At 51.2% G+C, this 14882-nt stretch overlaps 9 protein-coding genes across 10 annotated transcripts; 5 read left to right on the top strand and 4 right to left on the bottom strand.

Annotated features, from left to right (window-relative positions):
• Positions 1-38: 38 nt before the first annotated feature.
• PPTG_01543 (hypothetical protein) lies at positions 39-1112 on the top strand (the record flags this gene model as incomplete). The annotated part of the gene is made up of 6 exons (XM_008894871.1): positions 39-87; positions 227-336; positions 415-526; positions 609-700; positions 769-876; positions 936-1112. The coding sequence occupies 6 exons, from the start codon at positions 39-41 to the stop codon at positions 1110-1112; spliced, it is 648 nt and encodes a 215-aa protein (XP_008893119.1).
• Positions 865-1854, bottom strand: PPTG_01542 (hypothetical protein). The gene is made up of 2 exons (XM_008894870.1): positions 1662-1854; positions 865-1589 (listed from the first exon to the last, which is right to left on the bottom strand). Exons 1-2 carry the CDS (start codon positions 1789-1791, stop codon positions 1417-1419), a joined length of 303 nt encoding a protein of 100 aa, XP_008893118.1. The 5' UTR covers positions 1792-1854; the 3' UTR covers positions 865-1416.
• Positions 1855-1901: 47 nt separating this feature from the next.
• On the top strand, positions 1902-3310 carry PPTG_01541 (hypothetical protein). Its single transcript, XM_008894869.1, has 2 exons — positions 1902-2033; positions 2114-3310. Exons 1-2 carry the CDS (start codon positions 1938-1940, stop codon positions 3215-3217), a joined length of 1200 nt encoding a protein of 399 aa, XP_008893117.1. The 5' UTR covers positions 1902-1937; the 3' UTR covers positions 3218-3310.
• Positions 3302-5722, top strand: PPTG_01540. 2 transcript variants are annotated; one of them, XM_008894867.1, is made up of 6 exons: positions 3302-3637; positions 3699-4134; positions 4207-4296; positions 4371-4492; positions 4558-4689; positions 4769-5722. In XM_008894867.1, exons 1-6 carry the CDS (start codon positions 3378-3380, stop codon positions 5637-5639), a joined length of 1911 nt encoding a protein of 636 aa, XP_008893115.1. In that variant the 5' UTR covers positions 3302-3377; the 3' UTR covers positions 5640-5722. The 2 variants fall into 2 exon arrangements, with proteins under 2 accessions (XP_008893115.1, XP_008893116.1); XM_008894868.1 differs by having other exon boundaries at positions 3302-4134.
• Positions 5690-6725, bottom strand: PPTG_01539 (hypothetical protein). The gene is made up of 2 exons (XM_008894866.1): positions 6461-6725; positions 5690-6359 (listed from the first exon to the last, which is right to left on the bottom strand). Exons 1-2 carry the CDS (start codon positions 6524-6526, stop codon positions 5760-5762), a joined length of 666 nt encoding a protein of 221 aa, XP_008893114.1. The 5' UTR covers positions 6527-6725; the 3' UTR covers positions 5690-5759.
• Positions 6726-7005: 280 nt separating this feature from the next.
• Positions 7006-9921, bottom strand: PPTG_01537 (hypothetical protein). Its single transcript, XM_008894864.1, has one exon. It carries the CDS (start codon positions 9738-9740, stop codon positions 8589-8591), a length of 1152 nt encoding a protein of 383 aa, XP_008893112.1. The 5' UTR covers positions 9741-9921; the 3' UTR covers positions 7006-8588.
• PPTG_01538 (hypothetical protein) lies at positions 7090-8623 on the top strand. The gene has a single exon (XM_008894865.1). The coding sequence runs from the start codon at positions 7215-7217 to the stop codon at positions 8361-8363; it is 1149 nt and encodes a 382-aa protein (XP_008893113.1). The 5' UTR covers positions 7090-7214; the 3' UTR covers positions 8364-8623.
• A 785-nt stretch (positions 9922-10706) lies between the features above and the next one.
• PPTG_01536 (hypothetical protein) lies at positions 10707-12122 on the bottom strand (the record flags this gene model as incomplete). The annotated part of the gene is made up of 1 exon (XM_008894863.1): positions 10707-12122. The coding sequence occupies one exon, from the start codon at positions 12120-12122 to the stop codon at positions 10707-10709; it is 1416 nt and encodes a 471-aa protein (XP_008893111.1).
• A 953-nt stretch (positions 12123-13075) lies between these two features.
• PPTG_01535 (hypothetical protein) lies at positions 13076-14873 on the top strand. The gene has a single exon (XM_008894862.1). It carries the CDS (start codon positions 13232-13234, stop codon positions 14759-14761), a length of 1530 nt encoding a protein of 509 aa, XP_008893110.1. The 5' UTR covers positions 13076-13231; the 3' UTR covers positions 14762-14873.
• The last annotated feature ends 9 nt before the right edge of the window (positions 14874-14882 follow it).

Genomic DNA, 14882 nt, shown 5'->3' with positions numbered 1-14882 from the left:
CCTGAAGAGAGAAGATGAAGCGGAAGCAAGCGACCGCCATGGCAACAACTAGCAGCGAGGAAGAAACCTCACCCTCGAAGAAGAAAGGTGCGCAACCGCTTAGCGCACAAATTCCAACTTTCTGATCGAATTACAACCGTTAGAGGGTGCTAGAATGAAATACTGAGTATTCCGCACGGTTTTTTACAATTGATTTTGAAAATCAACGTGCTCGCGTCGACAATAGTCAAAGCGTCAGGGACAAATGCACGTGAGAGAAATGCACATTCGCAGGAGGTAGATGAAGCGATCGACGTCCAGGGATTTTTGCTGCAGGAATGTCAGGCATCTTCCAAGGTTCGCTAAGCCGTACTATGCAAGTGCTGTTGGGGGTATGGCACTGACTTTCTGAATTCATGGGCTTATTTTCTACAGAAATTGGTAGAACAAGCAAAATTGCGAGCAGCAGAGCTACGGCAAGAGATGGAGGAGGGCAAGAAAGTGCTGCTGGATGCACTCGAAGCGGAGAAGGAGAATCTCGGCAAAGGTGCGAGTACGTAATTGAGTGAGAGACATGGTGCATCGGTAAAGCTGACGTGTCTTGTTCTCTTTCATCTGCTTTGTCGTAGATGGGAATGCCATTCCGCGAGCATTTACAATTTTTGTGCGGGCTGTTAGTGGGCCGTACCGAGGACGAAAGTTTTCTATGGACATTGACGTGGTTAGTCGCTTTCATACTGCTAGAACGAAGCCTCACACGCTCACACGGTTTGTTTATCTTGCACGCAGAAACGACAGTCGTCTTGCTTTATTGGACGTTCTACTGGACGAAAATTCCGTCCACCACGAGGCCTGAGTATGCCGAAAGACTCTGAGCTGTCGACCTCACACGGAGAGGTAGTGATAGTTCATTGTTGCTTCTATCGCACAGCAAACTAATGTGTCTGTACTTACAGGTCAAATTGGAGACGACAGGAAAAGTTTTCTTTATCGACTCGGAAAGTACTAACGGCACCCGTATCGACGATGTGGAATTGGAGCCGAAAAAGCCATACGAGCTCACAATTAGCAAACCCATAAAAGTGGAGGTCGGTGCTGGCGAGTACGAGTTCATATTCGAGCAGAAGGCATAGATCAAGATGCCATCGCGTGGCATTTCTCGTCGACTCAGGAGAACCGCAGAAAGTAGCACCGAGTTACTCAGTTATTAGCGGCTGCCGACCACCACACTATAGTATTATATTTCGTGTTTTTTTTCTTTGAATCGTGGAGATCGCGTCAGCTAGAATCCATGTCTTCAGCTTTTAGAAACCTCCAGTTCACACGACCAGCCACCGATGATCTGTAGATCCTAGCGCCCTACGACGGCTCTGCGACTCCTCAACTTTCACCTCCAAAAAGACAGCGCCAGCTTCGCCTCTCTTAAGCGAGGAACATCTAGTTTGAGCCCGAGATCTTCTCCTTGAAGTCGCCCACAGCCTTGTCCGTCTTGTTCAGAGCTTGCTGTGCTTTGGTGTTACCCGAAAACGCCAGTTGGCACGTCGTCCAGCTCGATCCCGCACCTGCACCAGCGCCCAGACCCGTCACCAGTCCGCGACCAGCTCCAGAACCTAAGAATAAAGCATTAAAATGTCAGAAACTGAGCTCTTCCATCGGCCATTAAAGATTCCACTGTAACGTACGAGCCAGCACGAGGGACGTAAGGCCACCAGCCACGAGGCCAGCGCCAAAGTAGAGCGTGAAGTTCTCCAGGCACTTGTCCCACTTCTCGGAGATGCGGTACTCGGACGGGATTTCCTTGTTGTCGCTCATGATGCTCGTCGTCTGCTGCGGCTTCCTGCGTTCTATTTGGACGTGAGGACGGCGAGATACTCGACTTTCAGCCACTCAGAGCTCTGCATTTCTAATTAATTTCGTTAAGTACGATAGTCAATTGGTAAACCATCGAAACGTTGTCAATGGACGAGGAGCGCGTCGTGCTGCTGGGCACGATCCAGGAGCACCAAAGTGTGGACAACAGCTCGCCCTACGTATGCAAGGCTGGAGGAACTCCGGTATGTGGTGAATATTGTTGGTGCTGGACGACAAATTGACATTGACACACATTTACTGTTGACTTTGCACTGCTGGTTAGGCTTGGTATTTGGAGCCACCGTCAGAGGCCAACGGCTTGACGTGCACTAAATGCGGCAAAGGATTGTTCCTGGTTGCGCAAGTGTATGCTCCGGTAGAGACAGATCGGACGCTTTACGTCTTTGGATGCAACTCGGTGGCGTGCACCGAAAACTCCGGCAGTTGGCGAGTGCTACGTGACCAAGTTGAGTCTACAAAGGAAACTCCTGTCGAAGAAGCAGTTGAAGAGGTGGTAAAACAGGTTGACCAGGTGAAGTTGGCGTGGGGCTCAGATAGTGATGATTGTGATTGGAGCGACGATGAGGATGCCACTAAAGCACCAGCTCCAGCGGCTGATCTTGTGGACTTGGAGGCCCTTTTGCAACAGCGAGATGATGCTATGAAGACCAGTACAAAGACACCCAAATCAGCTTCTACTCAGAAGAAGACGGAAGCCGTGAAGAAGACTGCTGCAACTGACACATGCAACGCCTTCCCGGCGCTGCCAATTGAGGTGATTGACGAGCCGTACGAAGACTACACGGCTGAACACGACTTTGCTCATGAAAACCGCCTGCTTGAGGAGTATATGAAACAAGAGGAAGAAGAGAAGTCTACAGATATTAAAGATTTGCGCACGGTCATCACAAATTCAAAGAAGAAGGGAGGCGCATCGCAATCAGGTGGATCGGGCTCCTCATCTGGAGAGTCTTACGAAAAGACTCCAGCAGCGCAGCGACATCTGCTGCGTTTTCAGAAGCGCATTAATCGCTGTCCTCTCCAGTGCCTTCGGTACGATTACGGCGGTGAACCGCTGTGGCCAGTGGTGATTCCTCAAAACCTGAAGGTCCCGCCTTGCGCTGGATGCGGAGCAGAACGGTCATTTGAGATGCAGCTAACTCCGACGATTAACTATTTCCTGAAGGTGGATGAGTATGCCTCAGCTGACAATGCTTCGCAGCAGAAATCTTCGCCTGCTATCGACAGTACTTCATCCGATGCTCCCAAAGCAGTCGTACCCCCTGGTGGCATGGACTGGCTCAGTCTCATCGTGTATTGCTGCTCTGCTAGCTGTGCACAGAGTCACGAGGAATTCGTCTACGTCGTGCCATCACCGACATCGTAAGCAATCCTAAGCAAAATAGAGTTTACTTGCATTTCAAATGCCTCTCTCATGGCCGTGGCCAGGAGGCTAATCAACCATCATTCTCTTCGTGCAACATTCGCCTTGGTGCAACATTCTAAGACAACCATTCCTCAACCGCTCGAGTATCGGCCGACCGACAATGCGGGCGATACGCGGTCGGTTCCTGCCGCGTTCCGGTGTCTCCAGTCGACGCAGCAGCTTGAAACCTCTACACTCACTTTCCCTCGTGCCCAACAATGTTGTGCCAGCTCGACGTAATTTCTCGTTCAGTGCTACGTACCCCACACCCAGTGAGTCTGCCGCTATGGATGACATGGAAGACAAATCTACGCCTCGACTGGTCTGTGGCAAGTGCAACTCGTCGTTAAGCCCCACGAAAGACCTGGTCTTCTTCAAATGGTAATGTTACATCCAAAATATTTTTTTTTATTAACTTCTGGCTTTTACGCTGTCAACGCAGGAGGAATGGCATTCACGTATCAAGCGCAACAGATGAACCGTTGAAGAATTTGTTTCCGGAGGATTCAGTGGAGGAAGATGACGCGAATTGGAAGAAGCACAAGATGCTCTGTATCAAGTGCAATTACCAAGTTGGCACTTTGGCGCGAATCTTTTCGTCGGACAAGGTCTTATTCAGTGCGTCCTGCGTGGCGGTGCAGATGCCGGATGATCAGTCTCCGTTGCTGTCTTTGTCGGGTTATCCTTCATCGCTGCTGAGCTTTACGATGTGGTCAGAGCTGATCTTGATGGCGGAGACACAACCAAAACTCAAGGACTTGCTGCAGATCCGCAGAGTGGATAACATTCAGGAAAACACATCGGAAAGCGCCAAGCTGAACCGTAAACTGCTCATGGCTACAGACTTACAGGAACTGCTACGCACGGTGGATGAAAATGTAAGTGGACTGTGTACGAATTCGAGGCGGATGGGTGGATACTCATCGCTAGTTGTTGTGAAATGCTTGTAGGTTTTCTCTTTGAATCACTATAACATTAGAACGGCTATCGACCGCGCAGGCCGATTTGTGTCGACCAGAACAACACGAGCGAATTTACCGGTGAGAAGTATGAGTTGTGTAAGCAGTGTTTGGCTTATGCTGATGCGTATTCTGTGTACTGTATCATGTTGCAGGCAGTCAGTAATGTGACCAATTTCAGTAAATCCGAAGCTCCCGAAGATGACCTACTAGCAGTTCCGTCGCCAGCCCTGTTTCCGAAGTGGACGACCAAGCCTAACGCCTTGGATACACAGCGGTAAGCCGTTTGGTGTATAAAGAAATACCTGTCTTGTGCTAATCCGATGCGTTTTTCTAATTCAGATTTTGGAAGTTGATTGATGAGACTGAAAAGCTGGTAAACTTTGGCATTGCCGCCTTTAAAACAGGCAGTGCGCTGACCAATTTCACGACTGCTCTGATGCGTCTTGGTGTGGGACGGACGTCCATTCTGCAGTACGTGAAGCTCAATTAGTATGTAGCCGTGGGAAAATCCTATCTTATTAACTTTCTCTTTATTTCTGTCTTGTTTCAGACCTGTAGCAGCGCAAACGGTGTTTATGCTGCAATCCGAGAAAGCGAAAATTAACGCACATGAAGCCTGCATGGTCATGTCGGCGATTACCCACCTGCTACCGAGAGAAAGTCGTCGCCAAGAGTGGGTTCTGGAGTCTTTACAAACCGCAAGCGAGATGGTAATGGCCGAGCTAGATGATGAACACACCAGCGTCGAGGACAAACAGCGAGCTGCTGAAGTGCTTGTCCCACTCGCACGATCATTTCTGTTTGTAGAGAGCTTCGACGAAGATCTGTTCCGCCGAACCTTCAAGGAGGTTAACTCTGGAGCCCTGGACAAGCTGAACATGCCACCGTTTAAGCTGAGAGTGCTTAAGTCGAAGTTGTACCAGGTTCATCTGGACTGCGAGCTCAGTGACCGACCCAGCGAGTTCAGGTTAACATCATCGCTCGAGGAAGAATGCAAGCGAGTGTTTGATGCCCACCAGGCCAAGGCCAAAAGCTCGTCGTTCCGTCTACACCACCTTGTCTGTACTGCTCTGGACGAGATCGGAATGCAGAACGAGACGTTGTACGCTACGGAGACAGGCTATCATCTTGATGTGGTGGCACCGAGGCAGAAAATTGCTATCGAGATCAACCCATCAGACTGTTATCAGGCGTTGGAGCCAAGCGATGAGGACAAGGACCCTAAAACCTTCGGCTTTGTCGACCTGAAGACGCGGCACCTGGAGCTGATGGGCTGGACTGTCATCCAACTGCACGCCGATCGGTTCCAGCAACTAGAAACTCTGGAGGACCGCGTCATGCATCTCAGTATGCTGTTAGAAATCGCCACTTGCCGCGGGCAGAAGGCAAATTCGGCCGCTCGAGAGGCAATTAGGAAGTAAACGAGCACACCTATCACAGTTGATGCAATAGCTTTTTGAATAGACAACCATTCAATGCAAACAAAGGTCATGAGTTTTTGTCAGTTTAATCTCCTCTAAATGCACGACCCAACGTCCACTCTACTCGGACTGCTTGGCTTTCTTCTTCTTGTGTTTCTTGTCCTTCTTATCTTTCTTTGAGGATTTTGTCTCGGCTGCAGGCTCCGCTGTGGTCTCCTCTGAGGACTTTTTGTGCTTTTTGTGTTTCTTCTTATCCTTTTTGGACTTTGGCTTGGGCTCCTCTTCACTGACGACGACTGCCTCCTCCTTGTCGTCCTCGACTGCGGCAACTTCGGTCTGGACCTGCTCGAGTTTCCGCTTCTTACTCTTCTTTTTGGGCTTTTCCTTAGCTTCAGCCTCAGCCTGAGCGGCAGCCTCCTTGGCTGCGCGTTTGGCTTTCTTCTCCTTCTTAAGGCGCTTTTTCTCCTTTTTCGAAAGTTCCTCCTCGTTGTCACTACTGTCGACTTGCTTAGCTTTCTTCTTGTTTTTCTTGTCCTTTTTGGCTTTCTTCTCGCTCACTTCGGTCTCCTCGGCCTCATCTTCCTTGTCCTCCTCCCAGTGTTTGTGCTGGTAGGTGCCCTCGCCCTGGCGCACGAACATGGAATACAGCCCGTTGTTGGGAAGCCCGTCCGAGCGTTTAGCTCCTTTCCTTCCGCCGATCGACGCGAAGCCCAAGCCACCCTGCTCGTCCACACAATGTTAATAAAGCTCAATGTCGCCGTAAAGAAGTCGGTGGTCAACGTGGCGCAACCAGCCGGCTGTGTACGCTGAAATTCTCTTACCTTCTTGCCACCCGGGCGCAGCTTGGACAGCATGTCGTGGAGCCGGATAAGCTTCTCGTCCTCCATCTTCTTGGGTCGTGTCTGCAAGACCTTCCAGGTGCCAGTCGAGGCGAGTGAATTCACGGAACAAGCTCCTCTGCTCCAGTGCTTTTCCCTGTCAAAAGCGAGGCAAGCATTTGTGTGGCGAACACCAAATTCTGTTCTTTGGAGGGACTGGACCTGTCTTTTGTTGACGTCAGTGGTACCAACTAATACTGATTTTCTTAGTGAAAACAAGATAGCGCGTTACCTACACCTGCTCTGTGGGACACTTAAACCGAGGGACGCAGTTGACCCGAGGTTTTATCGCGTCGACCGAGGTTTTTATGTGGCCCGAATGTTGTCATCAATCTCGGTGGAATCAGGAATCTGAAGCGAGCCGGGCCATGTCCCGTTTCCAAAGGACCTTCATATTACGATACTACGTACAAAGACTATCCCCACTTCGTTCTAAGCTTTGGTGATAACGAGGAAAAGCACCTCTACTTATTGATATATTGTATTTTCTATTATGAAGCAAGATTTTTATTCGTTCTAGAGGGTTCGATGTGATTGACACGTGAGTTGGTTTTGGCAACTTTTCAATACGACACTGACTGATACTGCAGCCCTCGCTCAGGGCACCACCTGCAGCTCTCTCACCAGCCGGCACTACCCGGCAGGTCACTTTGCATTCTGCGCCATCAAGAACAGCCCGACTAGCAAGATCAGCAGCATGAGCACCACACCAAACACTTACGCCGACAAAGTACACACACCCGTAGCCGAAGGCGCACACTACAATGACGAGACTGCGCTGCGCCTCGACGTGTCCGCCCCTGGCACGGACAACAAGAAGGGCGATGGCGATAGCTCCGTGCCCATGGATAAGAACGGCCGTCCTCTAGTCAAGTTCTTCAAATGGCACATGACCCGCAAGCAGCGGATTCTCCTCATCAGCGGCCTGGTGATCCTTCTCATCGGTGTGATCCTTCTCATCGTGTTCCTGGCCATCATCCCGGCCATCATCCAGCACTACGTCAACTCGGTGGAACTCAGTATTAACTACCTGGACGTCAAGAGCATCCCGAGCGACACAGCGCTGAACGTCGAGCTGAGCTTCAACGTGCAGCACGATATCGGTATCGCCGCTACCACGGACGACATCACTGCTTCATTACTGTACGGCGGCGTCGCTTTTGGGTCTGTGGTGATCCCCGGTCTTGATATCAAGACGGGTGAGCAGAACTACAACCTGACGGTCGATGGGTCGCTCACGTTGACGGATATCGACGCCTTCAACTTGATGGCGGAGGGTCTGGTTGAGGACTCTGAGATCTCGCTCGAAGCCTCGGCCACCGTAAAGGCGCACACCCTGGGCTTGACTTACGGTGGTCTGGACCTGGAGCGCACGTTGCCACTTAAGGGCTTTAACCAGTTCAGCGATCCCGCTCCGGAGATCGACTACATCGACTGGTTCGGCTGCTCCAACGACGTGTACCAGATGGACATCAACGTGACTTTGACCAACCCGTCCAACATGGGGCTGGACGGCATCGGTGCGCTTAATCTGAGTCTGTACTACGCTGACAGCTATCTGGGTTACGCCGAGTCACTCAAGCCTGAGCTGGGTCTGCCGCGTGGCGAGAGCGTGCAGCTCTTCCGTGCTACGGTGCCGCAGGACTCAACGGCACTCAGCAGCATGGCGCTGGGTGTCGTGGGCGGCAGTGCGCAATTCTACATCACGGGCGACAACCCATACTCGACCGAGTACACGCAGTTCCAGGAAGCTATTAGCAAGGTCAACATGAGCATCCTCTACACGGACGGTCTCTCCAGCTTGGGCTTCAACACGTCGTGTGATATCCTCTCGCTCCTCGCTTAAAGAAGAAAAGTTATTAGATCATGGTAGCGGTAGCAAAAACGAGCTGAACTAGCTATAAAAGTTAGTAAATACTAGTAGTGTGTAACCCTAAGTTGAGCATTCATCGTTGCTGGTACCAGAGAGCAAGAGAAGATCAAGCAAAGATATCGAGCGTATGGCTCTGACTTTCGCTTCCCGCAAGGGAACTGCACCGCTGTCATTACAATGATCGACTATACGTACACTCTAGTAGCCCAGCACGGTCAGGAAATTGGAAACGCACGATGTGTTGAAGGAGACATCATTAAGTCCGTTGTCGTACTCGATAGTCATGTTGACCTTGCTGATGGCCTCCTTGAATTGCACGTACTCAGTCGAGTACGGGTTGTCGCCGCGAACGTTCATCTCAACGCCACCGCTGAAGAAGCCTGTAATGATGCCCTGGAGCGCGGTTGAGTCCTCCGACATGACCACACGGAAGGTTTGATTGCTCAGACCACGCGGCATGCCCAGATCCGGCTTCTCCGAGTAAGCGTAGCCCAGGTAGCTGCTATTGTAGTACACACTCATGTTGAGTGGACCGATACCCTGCAGTCCCATAGTCGACGGGTTATAAACCGACGCGTTGACGTCCATCTCGTAAATGCCATCGCGGCACCCCCACAAGTCGATATGCTGGACTTCAGGATCCAGATCCTGGAACTTGTTAAAACCCAGGAGCGATAGCGTTTGCTCGAAGTTTAGGTTATTGAATGAAAGACCCATAGCGAGAGCGTCGACATCAGCCGTCGCGGTGATCGGGACAGTCTTATCCTGCATCATGGCCTCCGCCATCGCGTTGAAGCCGTCCATATCGGAGATCACCATGGTCGTGTCCATGGTCAAGTTGTAGTTCTGGCTGCCAGACTTGATGTCAAGCGCCTCAATCCCCACTGTGCCGAGCGCCACACCACCGTAGACCAAAGATGCCGTCATCGCTTTGGTGGTGGCGGACACCGGTACATCGTGCTGCAGGTTCACGCTGAAGGTCACATCGATCTCCGAGTCGTTCGGGATGTCGGTGACGTCCATGAAGTTGATAGTGAATACCACCTCGTTCATGTAGTGCTGGATGAGAGCGGGGATGACCACCAGAAAGATAAGAAGAAGGACGATGAGGATGAACAGCAAGATCAGTCCGATGGTGATACACAGTCGCTTCCTACGGCTCATGCGCCATCTAAAGAATTTGACCATCGGGCGACCACGTTTATCCAGCGGAATGCCGTCGTCCTCCTTCTTGTTCTCGCCAACTGGCACAATGGCATCCAAGCGCAGTGGTGTTTCGTCCTGATATTCGACGGAAGGCGTGGTCGCCGGTGTGCGCACCTCCTTGTATCCGTACTGGTTCGGGGTCATTTGTTGCACACTCACGTATCCTAGGTGGTGTAAAAACCGAAGTGGCAGACGATCAAGGAGGCATCGTGGAGTTTCATGAGAGCCACGACATTCGACCCGAATGGGCAGTGGTGCAGCAACACAGATACCCCATGTACAATGTATCCGTAGTCTTCGGCTATGTCAAATGTTGTCTCAGGCGAGCGTTATCAAATTCAAAACAATTAATTAACTATGTATGGAAGGGATTGCAATGAAAGAGGCTTCTTAAACAGAAGCTATGTGGGGTTTGAGAGTTCACGACTGTTAGAATTAGTTGTTTGAGGAATGTAGAGGCCCCAACAGGATGCTGACCGCACACAGAGACGCCAAAAGCAGGTTTGCTGATCAACGAAAGCATATTCCCTCTGTTTAGCGTGATATCAGAAAGATCCGTATTTGTACGTAACGGATTCACTTCATTAAAACAAGTCAAGAATCCTTATTTCAAGGCGCTCCTAATACTAGAAGTCACTATGGACAAAAACAATTGCAACTCTAGAAATTCCGAGTTCCTAAAGCATCTGACAGTCAAGCGTGGCTTGATGACGACTATGATAGTCGGATTATCACTAGGAGATCACTCCGTAGCATCAATACTATTGATTCAATAGTGTCGTTGGTTCAACACTCTTGCCGAGCACTGAAAAGGTTTGTAACACGACAGACTAGCTAAAAGTACTGGTGGTCTTGCAGTGGATAGAGCGTCCCCACTCAGATGTAGTATCTCGTGTGGCTAGTACACTACTACTAGGTATGCACTGTTAAAACAATATGTGCTGGAGTGCTGATACCAACGATATTGCCTTTTTGTTCTCAACAAGTCGGCGATGCTACACGTACGCATTAGCAAGACGCTTTCAGCACGGAATTGCGTTCAACAATTCGACTTTGTAAATAAGGTAAGGGTTATATTATTTTCACGAAGTCAGGCATTTCAGCTCCGATCTACACAGCCTGTGCGGCCACATCGTTGGCATCATGTGCGTCTTCGTCACTCGACGATGCCTCAGCTTCACGAGTAGTCTGTCGGTGCCAGGCGTTGACCAGTTCTAGCTTGCGTGCAGTTTCCGCGTCCATGGCCTCCTCTTCGTCATCGTGAGCCGAAACCGTCACATCCTGCTCGTCCGACTCGGAGTCGGCGGTGTCGTCACTGCTGCTCTCAAGGAGGCCTTCCTTAGCCAACTCGTCCAGCTCAATCGGCTCAGCCGCCGCGGTCGGTGTTGGCGAAGACTTGACAAAGCAGTTCCTCATTTTCACCCAGTTGAGCCCGATACCAGCGAAAGATAAACCCAGACCCACAGTCTGCTCCACGGACAGCACGTGGCCAAACAGAAACACCGAGAGCACGATACTCAGCACCTTGCGGCATGTTCCGATGATAGCCGTGGTCAGAGCACCGAACTTGCTGATGGTGAAGAAGATGAAGGCCTGGCCGAAGGCTCCGGTCAAGCTCAGCATCAGGAGGTTCGGCAGCGACGGCACCACGTACTGAAGGAACACCGGTATTTCACCGTTCACTACCATACCAACAGCGGAGAACAGAGCCTTGTAAATATTGACGTAATACATGAGATCGAAGGCACCAATATGGTAAGCCTCCATAAATTTATCCTCGAGCGCACCGGTAGCTCCGTCGAACAAGAGGGATACAATCAGAAGCGAGAAGCCCAGCACCATGTTGGGTGTGCGTTCCTGCTCCGGTAGACTGTTGTGGCTCTCATTGTGTTGCACAGAGTGGTGCTGTTTCTCATGGGCTGTACCCAGCAGGAAAATCGCCACACCGATGCACAGCACAATAACCGACACGTACTTCTTGAGGGCGTATTTCTTGCCGAGCAGTACGCCCATGATCATAACTGGAATGGATTTGCACGACTTGCCCAGGATACGCGTGATGTACGTCACATACCGCAGAGCCACCATAGACGCGATGGTTGAACCGAAAGCTAGCGCACCGACAATCACCAAGAAGCTCTGAGGCATGGTCGAAGGCTTCTCCTTACGAGCGCGACTCAATCCAATGGCGACCACTGAGTTAAACACACAGAAGACGAAGGTCATGGACAGCTCGCCCAGCACTCGGTGCGTCGTAATCTTCTCCAGCACCACACCATTGAGCGTGAAAGACACCATAATGCCGATGCAGCAATAGGCCAGCAGCCACACGCTCTTCTTGCTGGCTTGTTGCTCCGAAACCTGGTTCACCTCGGCCAATCCACTGTTGCGCATGTCCACCACCGTCACTTCGCTGGGAAGCCGCTTGGGCTCTTGCAAGGACGATGCAACGGCTTTATCGTCCAGCACCACCTCAGCATAGTGCACGCGCTCGCGCGAAGGGGAATCCTCGATGCTGCACACCATCTTAGCTGCTCAATCGAGTGGCTGTGCTTTGTTAACCCTGTAGGCGGCAATTAACCAGCGATCCTGTTTGGCACACTTCTCGGCGTCAAGAGATTCCACTTGTGTCGAGGAAAGAGGTCCAGCGGCCGCGCGGGCGTTAGATGCCTGGTGTCGCCAGAGGTGCACGAGCGGATGCTCTACCGGCGGAGACGTTGCCGAGTGCTGCGTTGACTTGCTGCGCACGCTGATTGGTGGCTCTAATTGGCCAATTACTGGCGCGAAAAGGTTTAGGTCAGCACATGCGCGCACCAATGAGCGACGGCAACTTGTCCAGCGAAGGTGTCTGGGTGAAGTGATGGATCTATCACAATGGCCCGTTGCCCAAACGGAGCAACGGATGGTACATGTAAATGCAGGTATACTGGGCGCAAGTGGCGAGATACGGTGGCTGTGGGAGTGAATCACCCAAAGCGATGGCTGAGCCACCAGCTGTAAGACCTGCAACGCCGGCAACGCGGTTAGTGTACATGTAGCACCAACGACAAGGGCACTGCTTGCAACTTAGCAGCACATTTCATGTACAGTGCCGGTGGTCCTGTTACAATGTAACTTACATGTATTGCACCGCAGCAACAGACTGGCGAAACACAATAAATACTTCAGCATCTGAGTGTCGGTTCTGGTGGTGACGGTGGCAAGAGCGCTTGGCAAGGCTCTTACCATCGCAGGTGTCAGTAGATACTACTCTATCTACTAGATAGAGTGCCTATTAATACACTGTGTTGTGGGCTAGCGGGAGTATGCTGCATGGAGCGAGATGCGCACGCAGATCATCTCGCAGTGAAGGTTCCAGCGATGGTAATCATTGTCACTAAAGCGGGGATTTCACTAGTTGAGGATGTCTACATTAAAGTGGTTGAGCCAATTAGCACGCCGCCATTTCACATGCAGTCATTTATAGTTGCAACGAAGTAGTTGCTATCGTGAGTACAATCCCATACTAGTGGAGGCGTTGCAGTACTATTGTGGGTCATTCCTGGGAAAGCACGTGAATATTGCTCTTTGCCAAAAAAGAAAGAAGACAACAATCGGCAAGTAGAAGCTCACCTCACGTAACAAGCGAACAAGATATGGCATCGACGTCCGTGCTCCAGCACTTCGAAGTGTATCAGAAAGCCCGCGTCACGTTCGTCCAGGCCGTGGCTGAGGCAGCTACACGACCGCAGAACATTGAGGTCATGCAGAATGCCGGTGTGATGCAGCTGCTACGACCATTGCTGCTCGACAACGTACCGAGTATCCAGCAGTCTGCAGCATTGGCACTCGGTCGTCTCGCCAACTACAGTGACGACCTAGCTGAGGCCGTGGTAGGTAACGAAATCCTGCCGCAGCTTGTGTACTCGCTCTCGGAACAAAACCGTTTCTACAAGAAGGCCGCGGCGTTCGTGCTGCGTGCAGTGGCCAAGCACTCTCCGGAACTAGCTCAGGCTGTTGTGGATTCGGGTGCACTGGAGTCGTTAGTGCCGTGTTTGGAAGAGTTCGACCCGACAGTGAAAGAAGCAGCAGCTTGGGCGATTGGCTACATCGCGCAACACACTGGCGAGCTCGCTCAGCACGTAGTGGATGCAGGTGCTGTACCGTTGCTCGTGCTTTGCATCCAAGAGCCAGAGGTAGCGCTCAAGCGCGTGGCAGCGTCTGCGCTTAGTGATATCGCCAAGCACTCTCCGGAGCTAGCTCAAGCTGTTGTCGACCCAGGCACCGTGGCCTACTTAGCTCCTCTAATCCAGCACCCGGACGCCAAGTTAAAGCGGCAAGTGTGCAGTTGTTTGGCGCAGATCTCCAAGCACTCTGTCGATCTGGCTGAGATCGTTGTGGAAGCTGAAATCTTCCCTAACATCCTGTACAACCTCAAGGATATCGACCATACTGTCCGTAAGAATGCCGCCACCTGCATTCGAGAGATAGCCAAGCACACACCAGAGCTCTCGAAGTTGATTGTAAACGCTGGTGGTGCATCTGCACTCGTTGACTACGTGGCGGAGGCGTCAGGCAACAACAAACTACCTGGAATCATGGCAATCGGGTACATTTCGGCCTTTTCAGAAACGTTGGCACTCGCAGTGATCACGTCCAAGGGTATTACACCAGTGAAGAGTGCACTGATCTCCGAACCTGAAGACCATATTAAAGCTGCGAGTGCCTGGACATTGGGCCAAATTGGTCGCCACACACCTGATCACTCGCGTGCAGTAGCCGAAGCGGACGTGCTTCGCCACCTACTAGCCTGCATGATCCACCCGAACAGCTCTGATGACCTCAAGATCAAGTCCAAGCGTGCATTGAAAAGCATCTTGGCCAAATGTACGCATTTGCAAGCTCTGCAGCCGTTGCTTCGCGACGCACCTGTGAAAGTACAAAAGTACATTCTCAAGCAATTCGCTCAAATGTTGCCGCATGATCTTGACGCTCGACGATCGTTTGTGCAGAATGGAGGCTTGGAATTGCTGCAACAGCTCAGTGAAGTTGCAGGTGGAAAGCTCACCGAGTACATTCTCGAAATCAACAACTGTTACCCACCGGAGATCGTGGAGTACTATTCACCACACTACTCCAAGACACTTCTTGACAAGCTCGACGACTATCAGCCTCAGGTGCGGTAAGCTAGTGAGAATCAACGAAGCGTAGGTATATCAACCCTTTTAAGTGCTTTCGGAGCTATGCTTTATTTCAGCGGATAACAAGCTATCATTCAATTCTACTTACACTTTTGCGAGGAAAAAA

Source organism: Phytophthora parasitica, assembly GCF_000247585.1.
Source record: "Phytophthora parasitica INRA-310 unplaced genomic scaffold supercont2.3, whole genome shotgun sequence".
Lineage (NCBI taxonomy): Eukaryota > Oomycota > Peronosporomycetes > Peronosporales > Peronosporaceae > Phytophthora > Phytophthora nicotianae.
The sequence above is the reverse complement of the archived record's forward strand: the minus strand, read 5'-3'. Positions and strand labels throughout refer to the sequence as shown.